The sequence below is a fragment of the Lipophrys pholis genome (assembly GCF_963383615.2).
Source record: "Lipophrys pholis genome assembly, chromosome: 20".
Lineage (NCBI taxonomy): Eukaryota > Metazoa > Chordata > Actinopteri > Blenniiformes > Blenniidae > Lipophrys > Lipophrys pholis.
The window spans coordinates 104,469-127,520 of NC_137648.1; the positions used below are offsets into that span (position 1 = coordinate 104,469).

At 47.2% G+C, this 23,052-nt stretch overlaps 1 protein-coding gene across 5 annotated transcripts in view; it reads right to left on the minus strand.

The window, feature by feature from the left end:
- The window catches only part of unm_hu7910 (un-named hu7910), a 47,804-nt gene that overhangs the window by 22,822 nt on the left and 1,930 nt on the right, over positions 1-23,052 (minus strand). For 2 of the 5 annotated variants that reach the window (XM_080489747.1, XM_080489746.1), the window contains exons 2-4: positions 13,070-13,270; positions 12,272-12,316; positions 7,964-8,032 (exon numbers count right to left, since the gene is read on the minus strand). In XM_080489747.1, the coding sequence (XP_080345873.1) occupies positions 7,964-8,032; positions 12,272-12,316; positions 13,070-13,270 (315 nt within the window). Of the gene's footprint in view, positions 1-7,963; positions 8,033-12,271; positions 12,317-13,069; positions 13,271-17,631; positions 17,680-17,755; positions 17,995-23,052 lie in introns of those variants that run through there. The other 3 variants (XM_080489749.1, XM_080489748.1, XM_080489745.1) reach the window with 2 other exon arrangements.

The window sequence follows — 23,052 nt, forward strand, 5'->3', positions numbered from 1 at the left end:
TTCTTAAAATGTTCCAGATGGAGCTACAAAGGACTTGTTGGACGATGTGAAAGTTCTTCTGGGTGTTTTTAAAGGCTGGACACAACAAACAATTAATAGTTCCACCTACACATCAACACTCGTGCTTGTTAGCAGTGACAGAAGTTCTTTCAAGGAACCAATCAATGAACAGTTGTGGGTGTCAATGAAGTGTTATTTGAAAGTGTTTTACACTGCAAAGGCAGAAACAGCCACTTCTCCTCTAGTTCCTGGACCAGAAGTTCACATTCATTCTAATACTTTACAGTCTTTACTCATTCATAAAACTGCTCAAACTAAAGCTTTGTGGTGGTGGGGTAACCTTTTCAGTTAAAGACGCTTGATTTTGATTGGTAACGTCTTTGTATTTAAGTGATTGAAAAACATTTCCATTTACAGGTTTGAGGTTTAGAGTAGAGATGCACCAATCCAGCTTTTTCCAGTTTTCATCCTGACACCGATGCTAAGGCTTTGAGTATCGGCCGATACCGGTCCGATACCGGTCCGATACCATGTTGGCCTAAAAAGCTCTATACTTTCAGATGTAGAAAAGAAAAGTGGTAATCATTTAGGAGACGTTACAAACTGCTGTTGGGTTGGTTGAAGTGTTCAGTGTGAAGAAACTTCCACCCAGCAGATTCTATCCTTCTGTCCATAATGGAGCTTACGCTGCAATAGATATAAAGGTAAAAGATCGCCTCAGGTATAGGTGTTCCGATACCCGAGCCGTCTGTTTTGATGATATCAGGCCGATATTTGATCCAGATATGGGATCAGTGTATCACGAGCTTTGAGTTCGACCTTATAAACAGAAAAAGAAGTGCTGTGATTAGTGGAATAAAGCTGTTGTCGTGGGACCAGGGTTTACTACATGAGTTCAATTAGTCCACATCATCAACTTTTAAACATCAAATCTAATAAATGTTGTCTTTGTTGGTGAAAAGATTTGATTCACGCAGTCATGAGTCAAACATGCAGCTTCAACTTGTAATACCTGGGCTGCTCTTTCTACCAGCAGCTCTTCCTGCAGCTTCTACTGATGCAAAGAAAAATCAGCTCATTAAAGAAAGTTGGCAGGTTAGAAAACAGAGACGGAGCCTCAGACGGTCGGGACGGTACCTCCAGGGGGCCTGACGGCTCCACGGGCCCCCGCTGACACCCCCTCCTCTGGAAGAAAACAGGACCACGTTGGAAAAGTCCCAGAAAGCCAGCAGGCAGAGCAGAGCAGACAGAGCAGGCAGAGCAGAGCAGACAGAGCAGTCAGAGCAGAGCAGGCAGAGCAGACAGAGCAGTCAGATCAGACAGAGCAGAGCAGGCAGAGCAGTCAGAGCAGAGCAGGCAGAGCAGACAGAGCAGTCAGATCAGACAGAGCAGAGCAGGCAGAGCAGTCAGAGCAGAGCAGGCAGAGCAGACAGAGCAGTCAGATCAGACAGATCAGAGCAGACAGAGCAGTCAGAGCAGTCAGAGCAGAGCAGACAGAGCAGTCAGAGCAGAGCAGGCAGAGCAGACAGAGCAGTCAGATCAGACAGATCAGAGCAGGCAGAGCAGACAGAGCAGTCAGAGCAGAGCAGGCAGAGCAGACAGAGCAGTCAGATCAGACAGAGCAGAGCAGACAGAGCAGTCAGAGCAGAGCAGGCAGAGCAGACAGAGCAGACCACCACACAAGCAAAGCTCCAGCAGATCCAGGCTCGGTCCACACCCTCTAAACACTTCAGTTCTCCACATTATTCCTGTATTTGGCCAAAGTGCAGGATCAGTCCAGTGTGTACTGATCCGATCAGTACACTCTGGACTGATCCTCTGAGACTGGACCTCAGAGGATCAGTCCAGAGTGTACTGATCTGATCAGTACACTCTGGACTGATCCTCTGAGACTGGACCTCAGAGGATCAGTCCAGAGTGTACTGATCCGATCAGTACACTCTGGACTGATCCTCAGAGGTCCAGCCTGATCAGACCAAATGTTTAGTGAAGGAAGAGGAGAAAAACAACCTCCCAACTAGTAAACATTAAACTAGTAAACATTAAACTAGTAAACATTTGAACTAGTAAACATTAAACTAGTAAACATTAAACTAGTAAACATTTGAACTGATTCCCAGAAGTTAAAGTGGGTAGTCGGGTGTTTAGACCAGGAGTTAAAACTACATGATTGGATTTATACAACTTTAAACCAGGTTAGTAACTCCACAGTAATCCCACAGTAATCCCACAGTAATCCCACAGTAATCCCACAGATGCATCATCTTGAGTCCAGTGTTGAAGTAAGGAGGTTTCATTTCACACAATGGAGGAGAAAAGTCTGTAACATGTTTTCATTGGTTCTGAAGCTGAGGTGAAGTGGACACACTCATGCGGTACCTTCACCCTTCCCCCGCCTCTTCGTCTCTTTCTTCTCTTCCACACACACACACACACACACACACACACACACACACACACACACACACACACACACACACACACACACACACACACACACACACACACACACACACACACACACACACACACACACACACACACACACACACACACAGGTTACCCCCCCTCCTCAGAGCATGGCCCTTTAACTTCTCATCTGGACCCAAACAGGAAACAAAGTGACCGTGACTCGTCACCGTTTCACTGAATACTTTTATTGTTCATGAGCGACAGCAGAGTTCTTCCATTCCGAATCAGACGGCACCATGAACCTAGAGGGTTAGGAGCTGATGGGAGCGCTGGACGGCGCCTCTCAGTGGTCATAATGTTATGGCGGATCAGTGAGGAGCTGCAGCATTAAGATCATTAAAGCTTGGCTTTGTTTTCACACCAAACAAAGTATCTGAAAGTATCTCTGTAAAACTGAAGTAGGATTTTAACGCTTCGAAGTCAAAAACCCAAAGAATCCAGAAACCGGATCAGCAAAGGAAAGCGAGAAGGCGGGACAAGGAACCAGAATCTTCTCTTCGCTGACAGGAAACTGAGAAGCGTGAAGGCATTTGGTTCTAAAAATATCAAAAAGGAAGTTTAAAGTATTTTAAGTGCAGCACAGAACTGAGAGTACGCACAGCTTCACATTACATCCTGATCCACTTCTAAAGTCCAACAGTCACTGTCACATTGATCTGCAGACACCAACTAACACCTGGTTATGATCAGTCCTCAACTCGGAACCATGAACCCAGAACCATGAACCCAGAACCATGAACCCAGAACCCAGAACCATGAAACCTGAACCCAGAGCCCAATTACAAACCCTGAACCATGAATCCTAACTATGAACCATAAATTATGAACCCAGAACAATAAACCCAAAAGTATGAACCCAGTACCCTGAACTAAGAACCATGAAACCAGAATCATGAACCATGAATTCAATTCAATTCAATTTTATTTGTAAAGCGCTAAATCACATCAACAAACATCTCAAAGCCTCTTACAATGAGAGAGAACAACAGAACCCAACTAACAGAACCCTGGAAACAGAACCATAAACCCAGAATATTCAGCCCTGAACCATGAAAAGAGAACCTTGAATCCTGAACCCAGAACCCTGAATTAAGAACTATGAAACCAGAATCATGTACTCAGATTACATGAAACCAGAATCATGTACTCAGATTACATGAAACCAGAATCATGTACTCAGATTACATGAAACCAGAATCATGAACTCAGATTACATGAAACCAGAATCATGAACTCAGATTACATGAAACCAGAATCATGAACTCAGATTACATGAAACCAGAATCACGTACTCAGATTACATGAAACCAGAATCATGTACTCAGAACCTTCAACCCTGAAATGTGAATAAAAGACGGTTTGTAACTGATGAAACTTCTTTTCTAACTGCCAGTTGGGTGAAAAAGTAGAACTTTGTGGTACGTTCTTGTATTTTACACAATATATATATCTCCAATAACCAAGTAATGAAGTACTTCTACTGTACTTCTGTCATTCTGTAACTGTACCATTCAGTTATTAGACACAATATATACTGACATTACTTATATATATATATATATATATATATACACACTTATACTGACATTTATCCACACTGAAGCTGCAGAAGTAATCAGATTACATTGTTCAAATCCAACACTTCCTGTTTCAAATGTAAAAGTACACCCAGGTTATTTATGTCTTTTCTAGATTCTAGATTTAATTTCCGCTTGAAAACAACGATACAGTTTGAATGATGATGAAAAGTCATTCGTTTAAAATAAATGATAAATGTATGTTTGTGTACTCGAGTACATTCCAGAACCTTTACTTTTTTATTTTTAAGTCCTTTAACGAGCATATTTTTCTGTACTTGTGCTTACATAAAGATATGAGTCAGCCTTTCACCACCAAAGCGTCTGTTTAAAAAAAAGGTACTGGTACTTCTACTTGAGTAAAGTATGCGAGTATTTGTGTGAACTGTGAGTTGATGAATAACTAACAGTGAAAAAAAGACGTCAGCGTGTTATTGTGCGATAAAGTTTCTGTATCATATCAAACATTTACATTCCAACACTTTTAGGTGATCTCATGTTCCGACGTGAAACGAGGAAACGGTTTAACGTGAAGAAGAATCTGGTTGTTCGATGTTAACGTGAGATTATAACGGAACATTTCATTTTCCCACGATAACACAGCAGTTTTCAAAGGAAAGGTTTGTCTCCTGGCTTCTCCATTGCTGTTGTCATACCAACTACGACCACTAGAGGCCACCTTGAACCCAACCTTCTGGCTCTAGCAGGTACAGTCACGTTCTCCGGCTATGGGACTGATAAGAACCTTCCACACCCTTTGGGCTTGACGTTCTCCTCAGGGGAAACCTGCTCGATTATTTTAGGTCTTTGTGTTTGATTCTGGTTGACAGAGTTGATTCTGTCTCTGCAGTGGAAACCAGTCCTCCTCCTCCTCCCCCTCCCCCTCCTCCCCCTCCTCCCCCTCCTGTGGACCGGGCTTCAGTGGGTCCAGACTAGTCCTCACCGGTCAGTCTCAGGACCAGGTGGGCCCTGCTTACTGCCGGGGCACCTACTGGTTCTGGAGGTCTAATATGACTCCTTTGACTTCCTTGTCAGACGAGGAAACCGTCCCGTCCTCCTCCTCCTCCTCCTCCTGGTCGCCCTCCACCTCCTCCTTGTCCTCCACTGCCTCACCTCGCTCTACAGGTGAGGACACTACGTCATGGAGGAAGGTGAAGAAGCCATAGATCCAATCAGAGCCTTCCTCTGCTAAAATATTAAGAACCTCCTCAAGCGACTCTGCGTTGGCGCTACCGTCGCCATCTTTGGTGAGGCCTGACGGGGAGAGAGAGAGAGAGAGAGAGAGAGAGAGAGAGAGAGAGAGAGAGAGAGAAGAAACAAAAGGACGAGATGGAGGAGAGGAGGAGGAAGGGGTGGAGGAGGGCCATGAAGGGGTAAATTAAAGAGGAAATGAGGGAGGAACATAAAGGAAACAAAGGTCCACCAGGACAAAACATAAGACCCAAAATAAAAAGGTGATGAAATGAGAGAAGAGAGAAACCGTCAGTTCAAGATGAAGCACAGAGTGTGAAGAAAGGTGCTTTCACACCAGGAGAGTCCCTAACCCTAACCCTAACCCTAACCCTTTCACACCAGGAGAGTCCCTAACCCTAACCCTAACCCTAACCCTTTCACACCAGGAGAGTCCCTAACCCTAACCCTTTCACACCAGGAGAGTCCCTAACCCTAACCCTAACCCTAACCCTAACCCTAACCCTCACACCAGGAGAGTCCCTAACCCTAACCCTAACCCTAACCCTTTCACACCAGGAGAGTCCCTAACCCTAACCCTTTCACACCAGGAGAGTCCCTAACCCTAACCCTAACCCTAACCCTTTCACACCAGGAGAGTCCCTAACCCTAACCCTAACCCTTTCACACCAGGAGAGTCCCTAACCCTAACCCTAACCCTAACCCTTTCACACCAGGAGAGTCCCTAACCCTAACCCTAACCCTAACCCTTTCACACCAGGAGAGTCCCTAACCCTAACCCTAACCCTTTCACACCAGGAGAGTCCCTAACCCTAACCCTAACCCTAACCCTTTCACACCAGGAGAGTCCCTAACCCTAACCCTAACCCTTTCACACCAGGAGAGTCCCTAACCCTAACCCTAACCCTTTCACACCAGGAGAGTCCGGGACTCTCCTGGTGTGAAAGCACCTTTATTCACACCAGGAGAGTCCGGGACTCCTTCATTTGGTTTGCTTTGCGTTCACATTGTAGGTTTGGGAGCGGCTCAAACCGCCTGGACAACCCTAAACCTAACCCTAACCTTAACCCTGGACAACCCTAACCCTAACCGTAACCCTAACCCTAACCCTAACCCTGGACAACCCTAACCCTAACCGTAACCCTAACCCTGGACAACCCTAACCCTAACTCTAACCCTAACCTTAACCCTAACCCTGGACAACCCTAACCCTAACCGTAACCTTAACCCTAACCCTAACCCTGGACAACCCTAACCCTAACCCTAACCTTAACCCTGGACAACCCTAACCCTAACCGTAACCCTAACCCTAACCCTGGACAACCCTAACCCTAACCGTAACCCTAACCCTAACCCTAACCCTAACCCTGGACAACCCTAACCCTAACCGTAACCCTAACCGTAACCTTAACCCTAACCCTAACCCTGGACAACCCTAACCCTAACCGTAACCCTAACCCTGGACAACCCTAACCCTAACTCTAACCCTAACCTTAACCCTAACCCTAACCTTAACCCTAACCCTAACGCCACACCACTAGAACAGCTGCTGGTTTGGTGGCGCTGTCGCCGAAAACAAACATTGACCAAAGAGGAAGTAAAGCATGACAAAGTAAAAACCAGCTCATTGATTGGTCCAGACCAAACTGGAAGAACCGCCCCTTTAGCCAGCTAGTAACTAAATGGGCTAATTTGTTCGTGGCTGACGGGTAGCCACGAACAACCGCGATATATAGTCTTCAGACCAGATAGCAATGAGCGCCTTTCTGACTACTTCCTCCTCACTGCTTCTTCCTCAGTCATTCTTCAAAACTACTTCTTCCACCGTACTCCCTCCTCTCTACTTCATCTCTACTTCCTCCTTACTTACAGAGGAGGAAGTATGAGGAGGAAGTAGTGAAAACGAAGTAGAGAGGAGGAAGTAGAGAGGAGGAAGTAGTTGAGAAGGAAGTAGTGAAAAGGAAGTAGAGAGGAGGAAGTAGAGAGGAGGAAGTAGTTGAGGAGGAAGTACGAGGAGAAAGTAGTGAAGAGGAAGCAGAGAGGAAGTAGTCTACTTCCTCTTCACTACTTCCTCCTCATACTTCTTCCTCACTTCTGCTCACAAGATATTTTCCAACTTTTTCTTTCTGCGTCTACTTCTTTGAATTTGCGGCATTAGCTTTGTTTGTTAACTACCCGAAATACACTGCGCTCGATGTCCTGCCTCTCACTCCCGCCTCTCACTCCTGGATCTCACTCCTGGATTTCACTCCGCTCGCTGGAAAGTCTCCAGTTCACTTGCAAGTGAACTGAGACCCACGTTTTCAAGTGAACCAGAGTTCACTTGTCTGATCCGGATCAGAGTTCAGGGGAGCGTTCACACCTGACCAAACGAAGCAGACTTTCCCTGAAAGTCCCTGAAGTGAACTCTGGTCCGGATCACAAACAGCGCTGGTGTGAACGCGCCCCAATTCCTTCACTTCCTGTCTTAGCGACACGGCTTCCTGCTGGCTAAACACATGGAGCTCCTAGACAGTAAGTAGACTGTGAAGACTTCCTAATGTGGTTCAGCTCTCGATCCAGCTGCCGTCAGGTTATATCAGTCCCATATGAATGATTCTATATGAGCAAACTGCACCACCTGACGCAAGAAGATCCGGCCTGGACTGACCTCTCGTGGTCAAAAAGTTACTCAGCCACAAACCACACCAGAGAGGGAAGAGGATAAACCAAAGAGGACTTGCCGAGCAGAACTTTGGCGTCCTCCACATCAAAGTCTCCATCCCCGTCTGCGTCGTACGCCATCAGTTTGCCTGAGGAAGGAGGAGGAGTGATTGGTGGGATCATCGTGTTGTTTAGTTCAAACAAACATTTGAGTGATTGTCCTAGAAGTTCAGCCTGAAACCAAACTAGTCCAGAGCCAGCACAAAAGTAAACGACCTGGAAACTACCCCAAACCTTGCTGGAAGCCTTTTCAAATGTCTTTTTGGGTATAAAACAAATTAAAAACCCACATAATCTCAACTCCAAACCTAAAGCCTGAAACCCTTCATAAATGAGCTCGCTGCTAACGTGACATCAACTCTAAAACGAGCCGGACATCTTTCCTAAACTAGTCCAAAGTCAAAAATCAAGCCCAAACCTGGAACCGGAGCAAAACTAGCAGAAACTATTGAGAGTATTCAGCCTGAAGCTAGTAGTACACGTGTCTAAAATCCACATCAATCAAGTGAATAATTCAAGCTAATCAATATTTAGTCTGAAAACAACCCAAAGTTAGCTGATAACGATTTAAAGAATGAGTATAAAACTGCAATAAAGTCCAAAAGTAGTTTGAAGTCTGCATTAAACCAGTCTGAAAACCAGCCTAAACCTGGAGCCAGACCAGAACCGACAATCCGTCCCAATCCAGAGCAGAATTCAAGCTCTTCACCATTCAGCCTGAATCCAGTCCAAGAGTAGCTTATATATCATAAAACTGAAATGAATCCAGTGAAACGAGCTGAAACACAGAAGACAAGGCGCCTGGACGCAGGCGGAAAACTTTTATTCTGGAATCAAGATGGCCTGAAAGCAGTCTGGAGCTCGCCGAGCTCCCGGAGGCTCCTCTAGGAAAGGAGTGATAATGAAAGTGTTTAACTCTGCAGTGTAGAAGTGGAAAGAAGGTCAGTGCTCACATGCATCTAATGATCACATCAGCACTTCTTTACTAAACGACCAAGATGTTGGTCCTCATTTATCAGCTGTGGTTCTAGAGAAGTTCCCACTGCGGATGAAGAGACGAGGTGAGGAATGATATGAACCAGCCTCTCAGCATGCAGGACGTCTCTCTGTAAGACCAGAAGGACAGAGCGAGAGGACGGAGGCTGCTGTGGTGACGGAGGCTGCTGTGGTGACGGAGGCTGCTGTGGTGAGGTAACGGAGGCTGCTGTGGTGACGGAGGCTGCTGTGGTGACGGAGGCTGCTGTGGTGAGGTAACGGAGGCTGCTGTGGTGACGGAGGCTGCTGTGGTGAGGTAACGGAGGCTGCTGTGGTGACGGAGGCTGCTGTGGTGACGGAGGCTGCTGTGGTGAGGTAACGGAGGCTGCTGTGGTGACGGAGGCTGCTGTGGTGACGGAGGCTGCTGTGGTGAGGTAACGGAGGCTGCTGTGGTGACGGAAGCTGCTGTGGTGAGGTGACAGAGGCTGCTGTGGTGAGGTGACGGAGGCTGCTGTGGTGAGGTAACGGAGGCTGATGTGGTGACGGAGGCTGCTGTGGTGAGGTAACGGAGGCTGCTGTGGTGACGGAAGCTGCTGTGGTGAGGTGACGGAGGCTGCTGTGGTGAGGTAACGGAGGCTGCTGTGGTGAGGTAACGGAGGCTGCTGTGGTGACGGAGGCTGCTGTGGTGAGGTGACGGAGGCTGCTGTGGTGAGGTAACGGAGGCTGCTGTGGTGACGGAGGCTGCTGTGGTGAGGTAACGGAGGCTGCTGTGGTGACGGAGGCTGCTGTGGTGAGGTAACGGAGGCTGCTGTGGTGACGGAGGCTGCAGCAGTTTCACTTCATATCGACGACTGAATTTACAGAAACCGTCTGCCGAGTGTCTGAGAGCTGTCGACTCAAGATAAAGAAACATCTACTGCGTCCGGCTGCTCTGTACAAATACTGGATCTCTTCTGAAGCTTCTGATTTAACAGTTAATGTGGAGAACCCTCTGGATCTACAGTTAATATGGAGAACCCTCTGGATCTACAGTTAATGTGGAGAACCCTCTGGATCTACAGTTAATATGGAGAACCCTCTGGATCTACAGTTAATGTGGAGAACACTCTGGATCTACAGTTAATATGGAGAACCCTCTGGATCTACAGTTAATGTGGAGAACCCTCTGGATCTACAGTTAATATGGAGAACCCTCTGGATCTACAGTTAATGTGGAGAACACTCTGGATCTACAGTTAATATGGAGAACCCTCTGGATCTACAGTTAATATGGAGAACCCTCTGGATCTACAGTTAATGTGGAGAACACTCTGGATCTACAGTTAATGTGGAGAACCCTCTGGATCTACAGTTAATATGGAGAACCCTCTGGATCTACAGTTAATGTGGAGAACACTCTGGATCTACAGTTAATATGGAGAACCCTCTGGATCTACAGTTAATGTGGAGAACCCTCTGGATCTACAGTTAATATGGAGAACCCTCTGGATCTACAGTTAATGTGGAGAACCCTCTGGATCTACAGTTAATATGGAGAACACTCTGGATCTACAGTTAATGTGGAGAACACTCTGGATCTACAGTTAATATGGAGAACCCTCTGGATCTACAGTTAATGTGGAGAACACTCTGGATCTACAGCGTCAAACTCATTTTAGTTCCTGTTCCACATTCAGCCTGATCGGGAAAATAGTGCCATCATAACATTTGAAATTGGGCCCAGTTTACACGGCAACGGTCCGAGTAAGGACGCCAGAGGTTTTGTGTTTACACGGCAACGGCAGAAATGCTGAAAATGATGCAGTTAGCCTGCCAGGCCACAAGGTTGTGCTGCTGGTTGTTTTTGTAGTGATACCACACATACATGTGTGCAACAATACACTATAAACGTTAACAAACTGGAGAGTACCCAACGTTTGTATAGACAGATGAGGAATCGGATGCTCTTCAGGGTGAATCTCAACCAGGAAGCTCCCAATCAAGACGATCCACTGAGAATACGGACTGGGAGTTTTGCTGCTACTGAGGCACACGCAGTGCGCAGTAACAGTGCTCCGTAGCCTCTGGCGGTCTCTACAGGCGGGAGACGGAAGCATCATAGAAAAGTTCCACCCTGGGAGTCGGTTTAAAAAAGTGACGGTTGCCGTGTACATGGACACCCAAAACAAGATGAAGTTCATACGGTTTCACTGATTGTCGTGTAAATGTGAGTTCAAACTTTAAACTTTTCCTTTATGCAGTTTATAAAGATATCTTCTTTTGGTTTGTTTTTACAAAACCAGACGATTCCTCTAGAAAATGACCATAATCTCAAGATAAAGCCAGTTTTAATGAAACCTTCTGGTACTTCTCCTCCTGACAGTTTGGCTTTGAGGCTAGTTTGATAGCAACAAGGTAGCTAGCATTCATGGCAGCGTCGCTGATATCTCCGCGCGCGTCTCGGTGTCGTGTTGCTACGCTTAAGAAATTTGATTAAAAAAAATAAATAAATCAATGTTTTCTTTGAAATTTGTACAATCTGCTTGGTGGTTTTCCAGACTGGATTAAAGCCTCTGGCGGGCCGGTTTTGGCTCACGGGCCTTATGTTTGACATCCCTCCAGACGACGGGCCGACCCTAAAGCCAGCAGAAGCTTCACAGCTTAAAGGCACAAACACACTGTCCCTGTGCGCGCTGGTCCGTGTCACGGAAATATTGTCCTCCTCCTCTATGCTCGAGGGTCCCGCTGGACTGAACGACCAGCAGTGGACACTCTGAGCTCCTGCAGTGAAATATAAACATCTTCAGGAAAGGAAAACGACGGCCAACAGAAGTGGAAATATTTTTGAGATTGTTGCGTTACGTTATGGAACGCGCACCGACGTGAACCCAGACGCGTAGCATGGATGTGATCGTGTGCGCAGCCGCGGCCCGCGGACGAGCAATGCAGCAAGTAGATTTGGGCCTTTAGAAGAACTGGAAGTCTCCTCTTGAAGAAAGGATTCATCCTCAAAACATCCAACTCAGTTTAGAAGAACCTTTATCTTCTTTAGAGAAAACGTCCTGTTAGCTTCAAGGCTAGCTCCTGCAGCATGACGACTCAGCAGCCTGGAGGCGTGAATGCTGAGCGGGTTTTCTTTGTGTTCCAGCCAATGTCAAGACGAACACAGGAGATAGCTGAGGTTGTGGGTTCCCTCCCCATCAGGGCCAAACAAGGCTCCAATAGAAAACTGCTGAGTCATCTTGTTTCACACGTTCATGTTCGGTTGAGGTGAACTGGACTTTCTGACTCTGAAGTGGATTCTGATGGAAACACGATGGAAGAAGATGGAGGGAGTCACAGGAGAAGAACATGTCTGAACCTGGAGGTCCTACCTTGAAGAACTTCTGAAAAGTTCATACGGAACTCCTTCGCTCTCGCTGCATGCAGAGACCACAAGGAGGAAGAGGAGGAGGAGAGAGGGAGAGAGGAGGAAGAGAGAGGGAGAGAGAGGAGGGGGAGGAAGAGGAGAAGGAGAGGGAGAGGGAGAGAGAGGAGGGGGAGGAGGAGAAGGAGAGGGAGAGAGGAGGAGGAGAGAGGAGGGGGAGAGAGGAGGAGGAGGAGGAGGAGAGAGGAAGAGGAGGAGAGGGAGAGAGGAGGAGGAGAGAGGGGGAGGAAGAGGAGGAGGAGAGAGGAGGAGGAGGAGAGAGCGAGAGAGGAGGAGGAGGAGAGAGCGAGAGAGAGGGAGAGAGGAGGAGGAGGAGGGGGAGGGGGAGGAGAGAGGAGGGGGAGAGAGGAGGAAGAGGGGGAGGAAGAGGAGGGAGGGAGAGAGAGGAGGGGGAGGAAGAGGAGGAGGAGAGAGGGAGAGAGAGGAGGGGGAGGAAGAGGAGGAGGGGGAGGAGAGAGGGAGAGAGGAGGGGGAGAGAGGGAGAGAGGAGGAGAGAGGGAGAGAGAGGAGGGGGAGGAAGAGGAGGAGAAGGGAGAGGAAGAGGAAGATGTTAGAGGTGCAGGTCTTGAATCCCAGTAAGAGACATTCTAACATTCTAACATTGTGGAGGAAACACCCGCCGGCTGCTCTGCAGGTTGTTTAGAAGAACGTTTAACGTTGCTGCTCGTTCTTCCTCCATCTCACAAAGCTTCAGGAGGCGTCTGCTCCTCCTCCTCCTCCTCCTCCTCTTCCTCCTGCCACTCACCCAGCACGCTGTCGTAGTCGACCACGTCGAAGTAAACCACGGCCACCGAGCTCCACACGCCCAGCAGAGCCAGCACCACCACCCAGGTGAAGATGGAGTACTTGGCTCCTCCTTCTCCTCCTCCTGCTGCTGCGTCTCCTCCTGCTCCTCCTCCCTCACTTCTCCTCCCGTTCTTACTGTCCGACTGCGTCGTCTTCCCCTCTGCACAAAGAAAACAGGTTGAAACGAAGAAGGAAGTCAAAGAGAGGAAACGTTGGACGGCTGGGTTCTTCGTCTTCACACATTGTGGACTTCTGGTCTCCACCTGTATTTCACCTGGACAAACCTTGTTGGGACAGAAAAGCTCTTTTCCAGAGTGTCCTGGTCCAGACCGGCAGCAGGACATGAAGATATCAACACAGAATCAAGTAAAGGACATTCTTAGACATGAAGTTCATCGTTCAGAACTTCTGCAGACAGATGTGTGCGTCTCCAAGTCACTAAGCCACGTCTGAAAAGAGTCCAGTGAAAGCAGGTTCTGGAGTTTCTGATCCTTTTGTAGTTCGTTCAAAGCAAATGGAGAACCAACCTGAAGGCCTGGGTTCCAGCTCCGTCCTGACGGAGGAACCGACAGGAAGGTTCCTTCTGACAGAACAATGAAGGGCCCATATCACACTGTTTATACTATCTCACATACGAGCCGCTTGTATAGAAATGTATTTCCACAAATCAGCCAGACTAAAGGTCGCAGGGTCAATCGGGTCGATGACATCATCGTTTCCACATGTCAAAGCAGAGGCGGCAAGTTTCTCAAACCTGTTTAGACATCAGGACTTACAGCTATGGAGGGACTGTTGGTAGAGAAAAGGTTTGATCACTTGTAAAACTGAGATTTGGAGATGTGTACAGTGAGTAGTGTACAGTGAGTAGTGTACAGTGAGTAGTATACAGTGAGTAGTGTACAGTGAGTAGTGTACAGTGAGTAGTATACAGTGAGATGTGTACAGTGAGTAGTGTACAGTGAGATGAGTACAGTGAGTGTACAGTGAGATGTGTACAGTGAGATGTGTACAGTGAGTAGTGTACAGTGAGTAGTGTACAGTGAGATGTGTACAGTGAGTAGTGTACAGTGAGTGTACAGTGAGATGTGTACAGTGAGTGTACAGTGAGTGTACAGTGAGTAGTGTACAGTGAGATGTGTACAGTGAGTGTACAGTGAGTAGTGTACAGTGAGTAGTGTACAGTGAGATGTGTACAGTGATTTGTGTACAATGAGTAGTGTACAGTGAGATGTGTACAGTGAGTAGTGTACAGTGAGTAGTGTACAGTGAGATGTGTACAGTGAGTGTACAGTGAGTAGTGTACAGTGAGATGTGTACAGTGAGATGTGTACAGTGAGTAGTGTACAGTGAGTAGTGTACAGTGAGATGTGTACAGTGAGTGTACAGTGAGTTGTGTACAGTGAGTGTACAGTGAGTTGTGTACAGTGAGTGTACAGTGAGTAGTGTACAGTGAGATGTGTACAGTGAGTGTACAGTGAGTAGTGTACAGTGAGTGTACAGTGAGATGTGTACAGTGAGATGTGTACAGTGAGTGTACAGTGAGATGTGTACAGTGAGTAGTGTACAGTGAGATGTGTACAGTGAGTGTACAGTGAGTAGTGTACAGTGAGTAGTGTACAGTGAGTTGTGTACCTGTAGAAGTTTTCTCTCTCCACCAATACAACACCACACTTACACGTTCACACAATCTTAATTCCAGGAAGACAAGAGGACAGAGGACTTTGTCCTGCAGCCAGTCAGAAGAAGGTATTTTGTCTGTATTGATCAAAGTTTCTCCCCCCTGGAATCAACATATTAACAAACACCTGTTGTCTTTTTAGGCACGTTAATAAATTAACTCCGATGTGAAGCTGAAAAAATGTCTAGTCCCGTCACTCCTCTCCTCCGTTTCAGCTCCTCTCTCCTGATTGGCTGTGAAATCTGTCAATCTCAGATAAGCACCGCCTTTTTCCTCATATCTCAGCGGAGAGCCGCGATGTTTGACTTGTAGTTAAAGAAACCAGAACGTGACTCGTGGGGAAGAACTTCACGTTGCTTCAGAAGCACTAATTTGATGATTTTTCACCAAATTCACTGCAACAATTGTAGTAAAAATATGAGCGTGTCACTTTTTTAATCTGACTTGTAAAACAGGATTTGTCTTCCTGTAATTAAGATTGTGTGAACGTGTAAGTGTGGTGGTGTATTTGTGGAGAGAGAAAACTTCTACAGGTACACAACTCACTGTACACAACTCCAAATACTTCCAGATACAAAGTACAAACTTTAACACTTTGTATCTGGAGATGAGAATCAAATGAAAAGAAAAGGACAAACAGACACAATGAGATGATGTGGCTGCAGCTGAACAGGACAAAATGTCCCAGAGACAGGGCGAGAGACATCGAGTCAACATGACCGGGAGAGAGAGAGAGAGAGAGAGAGAGAGAGAGAGAGAGAGAGAGAGAGAGAGAGCAAAAAAACGAGAGAGCAAGAGAGAGCGAGAGAGAGAGCAAAAGAGCAAGAGAGAGAGAGCGAGAAAGAGAGAGCAAAAAAAACAAGAGAGAGAGCGAGAAAGAGAGAGAGAGCAAAAACAAGAGAGCAAGAGAGAGAGAGAGCAGAGAGAGAGAGAGAGCAAGAGAGAGAGAGAGCAAAAGAGAGAGAGAGAGAGAGAGAGAGCAAGAGAGAGAGAGCAAAAAAACAAGAGAGAGAGAGAGAGCGAGAGAGAGCAAGAGAGAGAGAGCAAAAAACAAGAGAGAGCAAGAGAGAGAGAGAGAGAGAGCAAGAGAGAGAGAAAGAGAGAGAGAGCAAAAAACAAGAGAGAGCAAGAGAGAGAGAGAGCAAGAGAGAGAGCGAGAAAGAGAGAGAGAGCAAAAAACAAGAGAGAGCAAGAGAGAGAGAGAGCAAGAGAGAGAGAGAGCAAAAGAGAGAGAGAGCAAGAGAGAGAGAGCAAAAAAAACAAGAGAGAGAGCGAGAAAGAGAGAGAGAGCAAAAAACGAGAGCAAGAGAGAGAGAGAGAGAGAGAGAGAGAGAGAGAGAGCAAGAGAGAGAGCAAGAGAGAGAGCGAGAAAGAGAGAGAGAGCAAAAAACAAGAGAGAGCAAGAGAGAGCAAGAGAGAGCAAGAGAGAGAGAGAGAGAAAGCAAGAGAGAGAGAAAGAGAGAGAGAGCAAAAAACAAGAGAGAGCAAGAGAGAGAGAGAGAGAGAGAGAGAGAGAGCAAGAGAGAGAGCGAGAAAGAGAGAGAGAGCAAAAAAACAAGAGAGAGAGAGAGAGCGAGAGAGAGAGCAAAAAACAAGAGAGAGCAAGAGAGAGAGAGAGAGAGAGAGAGAGAGCAAGAGAGAGAGAGAGAGCAAGAGAGAGAGCGAGAAAGAGAGAGAGAGCAAAAAAATGAGAGCGCAAGAGAGAGCGAGAGCGAGAGAGAGCAAAAGCGCAAGAGAGAGAGCGAGAAAGAGAGAGAGAGCAAAAAACAAGAGAGAGAGAGAGAGCGAGAGAGAGAGCAAAAAAACAAGAGAGAGAGAGAGAGCGAGCAAAAAACAAGAGAGAGCAAGAGAGAGAGAGAGAGAGAGCAAGAGAGAGAGAGAGCAAGAGAGAGAGCGAGAAAGAGAGAGAGAGCAAAAAAATGAGAGAGCAAGAGAGAGCGAGAGCGAGAGAGAGAGAGAGCAAAAGAGCAAGAGAGAGAGCGAGAAAGAGAGAGAGAGCAAAAAACAAGAGAGAGCAAGAGAGAGAGAGAGCAAGAGAGAGAGAGAGCAAAAGAGAGAGAGAGAGAGAAAGAGAGAGAGAGCAAAAAACAAGAGAGAGCAAGAGAGAGAGAGAGAGAGAGAGAGAGAGAGAGAGAGAGAGAGAGAGAGAGAGAGAGAGAGAGCAGCTGTTGAGGACTGAAATGTCTGCAGATAGCAGCAGCAGCTGTGTTTGTCTTGTCCTCCTTTAACCAGAAATATCCTGCATCAGACTGTGAGGTCTGGAAATGTCCCCAAGTGTCTCAGAGACAGAGAAGCTTCTGCAGCAAGGCAGAGCAGAGACACAACTCCTGCTGTGAAGACGTCCTGGAGTTTTACTACAACTAACCCAGCAGGAGGAATCTGAAGATTCTGAGGTCAAACGGGTCCAAAAACCTTTCAGAAGACAATTATGGCTGGGAGACAAATCTCCAAACCACCCAAACCAGTCCAACACTAATGCTTAACTAGTCTGAAACATGTTAGAAATTAGTGTGAAAAATGGTAGAAACCAGTTTAAAACTAGTCTGAAATCTGTTTTAGAACCAAACCAAACCAAACAGGTGCTAAACTGGTCTAGGATGTATCCAGAACCAGTCCAGAACTACAACATGCTGTAAAATACGCCTCGTTTCCTCTTTGATTATTATTATTATTATTATTATGATGATGAAGTGGCTACACTGTGTACACCGTCTACCCTGCTCATGCTTTTATTGTGAAAAACCAGCTTGTTAAATGCATGCTGCGATCCAGTGGGAGAATATCCAGACCTTTCCTCCAAACAATGCCAATCCATGCCAGGCCAAACTTTAGGAGCCCCCTACCCGTCTCCGTGACGACCGTCTGTCCCACTTCCTGTTTGGCGATGCCTCCTGAGGGAGGCGGAACAGGCGAGTGAGAGGCCGACCCAAACAGAACCGACCCGAGCTTCAGTGGTTCAGAGCCTACCTGACTCCTCCTCCTGCACCTCCTCTATCAGCGGCTCCTCCTCTTCGGAATATACCAACTCCTCTTCCTCCACCACTTCCTCCTCTTCCTCCACCACTTCTTCCTCTTCCTCCACCACTTCCACCTCCTCCTCCTTGGCCTGGACCTCCTCTACGGGAGGCGCCGGCGCCCGAGGGGGCGGGGAGTAGGAGGCGCCGTAGTGGCGGTATCGCTGCATGAGATCTGGACAAGAAGGTGGACGTCCACTACAGCGTCATCAAACACACACACAAACCTGTTTACAGGACAAGTGGGGACATTTTCTACCGCTACAGCTTTTCAACAGACATCACAAGTACTTGCTTCAGAGTAAAAAGATCGGATCTTATAAGTAGGGACGTCACAAATACATGTTTACAATAGAAAGTGGGCCATCTTGGAAAGCTAGAACTCTTCAAAAAGTCAGAATACTTTAACAATTGTTTGGTTTAAACAATCATAAATGAGTGTAAAGATCAGTATCTCGCACTTTGTAAAATGAACGGGGTCTTTCCACGAGCATGTACTCTGCTCGCCTCGCCTCTTTCAGGCTTTTCCATTGCGTGTTAGTACCTGATACCAGGTACTTTCATGGTACCTCCTCGACCAAGGTTCCAGGCGAGCTGAGGCGAGGAGACAATGTGACGTCAGCAGACGGCAGGCTGTGATTGGCCGGGGCGTGACCACCCAGATGAGTCAGGAAAGCGACTTGTTCATCTCGCCTTTTTTTAAACCCGATCACAACAATAACGCTCAGGAATACAGACATCAGCCTCTTTGTCTGGTGGCGACCAGAGGATCCAGAGGATCCAGAAGATCCAGAGGATCCAGAGGGTCCAGAGGATCCAGAGGATCCAGCGGAGCGAGACGCCGCGTCCTGCTACGAGCTGGTGGCTGCTGGCGGATACCACCGGTGTTTCGGATTAACGGGTTTCCCTGTTAACTGGTGAGCGGCTTCCTAGAGCATCCCTGGTCACAGCAGATATTAGAAATCCGTAGCTGTCCCGGTGAACGTCATTGAACTGCATTTCTATTAAAGTTTAAATCAGGGGTGTCCAAGCTCGGTCCTGGAGGGCCGGCGTCCTGCAGAGTTAAGCTCCTCCCACTTGCAACACACCTGATTGCAATGAAAGGCTCATTATTGGGCTTTTTCACAACCTTGGTGATGTCATCATCTTTAGATTCAGGTATGCTGAAGCAGGGAGGAGCTACAACCTGCAGGACCGAGGTTGGACACCCCTGGTTTAAAGAATTTAAATACCATTTGTCTTATTTTAACATCAGCTGCAGCTATTGGCTGGCAGAAGTCCTGATGACTCCGCCCACGGCGAGGAGGCACTATATTGTTACCGAAAACGGACGAAACTGAGTTGAGGTGAGACGAGGTGAGGGGAGGCGAGGTGAGACGAGGTGAGGCGAGACGAGGCGAGACGAGGCGAGACGAGGTGAGACGAGGTGAGGAGAGGTGAGGCGAGGTGAGACAAGGTGAGGCGAGGTGAGGCGAGGTGAGGCGAGGTGAGACGAGGTGAGACAAGGTGAGGCGAGGTGAGACGAGGTGAGACGAGGTGAGGCGAGGTGAGACGAGGTGAGGCGAGACGAGGCGAGACGAGACGAGGTGAGACGAGGCGAGACGAGACGAGGTGAGACAAGGTGAGGCGAGACGAGGCGAGACGAGACGAGGTGAGGAGAGTTGAGGCGAGGTGAGACAAGGTGAGGCGAGGTGAGGCGAGGTGAGACGAGGTGAGGCGAGGTGAGACAAGGTGAGGCGAGGTGAGGCGAGGTGAGACGAGGTGAGACGTGGTGAGACAAGGTGAGACGAGGTGAGGCGAGGTGAGACAAGGTGAGACGAAGTGAGGCGAGGTGAGACAAGGTGAGGCGAGGTGAAGCGAGGTGAGGCGAGGTGAGGCGAGGTGAGGCGAGACGAAGTGAGGCGAGGTGAGACGAGGTGAGACGAGGTGAGGCGAGGCGAGGTGAGACGAGGTGAGGCGAGGTGAGGCGAGGTGAGACGAAGTGAGGCGAGGTGAGACGAGGTGAGGCGAGGTGAGGCGAGACGAGACGAGGTGAGGCGAGGTGAGACAAGGTGAGGCGAGGTGAGGCAAGGTGAGACGAGGTGAGGCGAGGTAAGACGAGGTGAGACGAAGTGAGACGAGGTGAGGGGAGGTGAGGCGAGGTGAGGCGAGGTGAGACGAAGTGAGGCGAGGTGAGACGAGGTGAGGCGAGGTGAGACAAGGTGAGACGAAGTGAGGCGAGGTGAGACGAAGTGAGGCGAGGTGAGACGAGGTGAGGCGAGGTGAGACAAGGTGAGGCGAGTAGTGATAGAAAAGTGCCATAAAACTTCCAAGGTAAGTTTCGAATGTAAAAAACAAACAAAAAGCATTACGCCGTTACATAATGGAAGAAAAGAAGTCACAAGTGTTGACCAGACCTAGTGAGACATGCAAAACTCAAAAACAGGTATTACTTGAAAATGTACGTACATTTTGCATTTTCCATAAAATAATCATCACAATGTGGAAAATCCACCCAATAAAATACTTCATCATGACACAAAGTTAAACATTGACTAGAACTCTTGAAAAGGACTTCTTTTAAAAAGTTAGGGGGACAAAGACCTGAAACAATCTAAGACAACTAATCAGGAAGTCGTCTTCACAAGTTTCCAGGTTTATTTCCCGACGTCAGCGAGCTATCCTGGCCCGTAATACCAGGTTGCACCACCTGGGGGTGCTGTGAGTTACTGTAGGTCACAAGGTCAGTGACAGAAGAAGAAGGTTGGTAGAATGGATACTAACCAGCAGGACAGACTCTACACTACAGCGTCTCGCTCACAAAGACAAGCTGCTGAAATGTGACGGTACCTTAAAGAAACAAGCGAGAAGCAGAAGACAATAATCCCAAAGACACGGTGATCCGGAGAGACAAGAAGGAGCGTGAGCGATCCAAAGAACAGAAAGAAGGAGTGCCTCCTCCTCCTCCTCCTCCTCCTCCTCCTCCTCCTCCTCCTCCTCCTCCTCCTCTGTGGTTGTGGACGTCCAGAACCTGATCCACACTATTCTTAGAGCTGACAAAACCCCGCCGGCACTGTGTGGCAGTGTCAGATACCACAGAGGACAGAATAGCCCTCCATATAACCTTGACACATTATTGTTTTTACCCTGGCATATCTGTGGGCCGCCTCAGCTGTGGGACAGGTCACCTCCATTAAAGGGACAGTGACAGGGACAGGGACACCAAACGGAGAGCCACCACACTCCAGACAATCCCCACACATCTGTAGGCATTGTGTTAGCTGGTGATGGAGTGTAAAAGGACATATTCTGGACTTTTTCCCAGCATGCACTGCAGTCCAGGTGTCCTCGTGAAATGTTAGGAACTTAAGGACAAAACAACAATGGATAAACATTTATTGATACGTGTCCAAAATAAGTCTACAATAAGTTCAAAACGGGTCTCAAACTAGAATAAAACTTATACTAAAACTTCTAACCAAAATGTCCAAAACTAGCCTGCAGCATGTCCAAAGTGGGTCTAAAATGTGTCCTAAACAAGTCAACAATGTCCACTATTAAAACTAGCCTGAAATATGTCCCAAACTAGTCTACAATGTGTCCTAAACAAGTCAACAATGTCCACTATTAAAACTAGCCTGAAATATGTCCCAAACTAGTCTACAATGTGTCCTAAACAAGTCAACAATGTCCACTATTAAAACTAGCCTGAAATATGTCCCAAACTAGTCTACAATGTGTCCTAAACAAGTCAACAATGTCCACTATTAAAACTAGCCTGAAATATGTCCCAAACTAGTCTACAATGTGTCCTAAACAAGTCAACAATGTCCACTATTAAAACTAGCCTGAAATATGTCCCAAACTAGTCTACAATACATCCAGAACTTTTTAAAAGCATGTCCTAAATCAGTCCAATGAGCTATTTGCAAAAACTATACAAATACATGTCCAAATCTAGTCCAAAACACGTAGGACTAGTCTGAAATGTGTCCAAAACTAGTCTACACTATGTCCGGCATTGTTTTCACCCTGGTTTAACGGTACCGTGACTCTTTTGTCTCCTTTAATGCTCATTAGCAACTGTTAGCTCTCCTCCTTTCAGGCAATGACTCAGGCTAAATCTCCATAGCAACCAGCACCTTTCTGTGAAAGACAAGCTTTGTGTGGACATGGAGACTCAGTGAAAGTGTCCACTGAAGACCAGAGGACAGAGCCGTCAGCATTTTAACGTCCTGCCACAATGCTAACTGAAAGCTAACGTGATAGCTGCTACAGTGAGCAGGAGAGTTCACTTTGTTCTAGTGAGAACCAAGTCCAACGATCAAGAAGAGATCAGTTGAGACGAGTCGAGTCGCAGGACAGGTGTCTCCTCATTAAACCAGGAAACACCTGATGATCACACGTCCCACCAAGGGGACATGAGCACACCTTCTGCAGGAACAACACCTCGTATATGTGTCGGTTGTCTTGACTCTTGTTTGCATTTGTTATAACTACTGGAAGAACATGAAGGAACCGTCCAATCAGAGCAGAGCAAAGACTAAACAAATCTGTGTGTCCTGCAGGTTAGAAATGAGGACAACCCAGCTCCTGTTTCTGTACCACTCTGAGATTTCTGGACTGAAATATGTCCCAAACTGGACTGAAATGTGTCCCAACCTGGTCCAACACTGGACTGAAATGTGTCCCAACCTGGTCCAACACTGGACTGCAATATGTCCCAATCTGGTCTAACACTGGACTGCAATATGTCCCAACCTGGTCTAACACTGGACTGCAATATGTCCCAACCTGGTCCAACACTGGACTGAAATATGTCCCAACCTGGTCTAACACTGGACTGCAATATGTCCCAACCTGGTCCAACACTGGACTGCAATATGTCCCAACCTGGTCCAACACTGGACTGAAATGTGTCCCAACCTGGTCTAACACTGGACTGAAATATGTCCCAACCTGGTCCAACACTGGACTGAAATGTGTCCCAACCTGGTCCAACACTGGACTGCAATATGTCCCAACCTGGTCTAACACTGGACTGCAATATGTCCCAACCTGGTCTAAAACTTGTCCCCAATATGTCCAAAGGTAGTGTAACACGTGCAAAAGCAGCCATAAAGTAGTGTAATTGTTCAACATGAGTCTGAAGTTTGTACCAACAAGCAGTGGACAGTCACAAACACATGAATATGTATTTGAAGTATTTTAATAGTATAGAGAAAGCAGGTCAGACATGAGCTGCTTTTCCTCTCACAACATAATAATTCA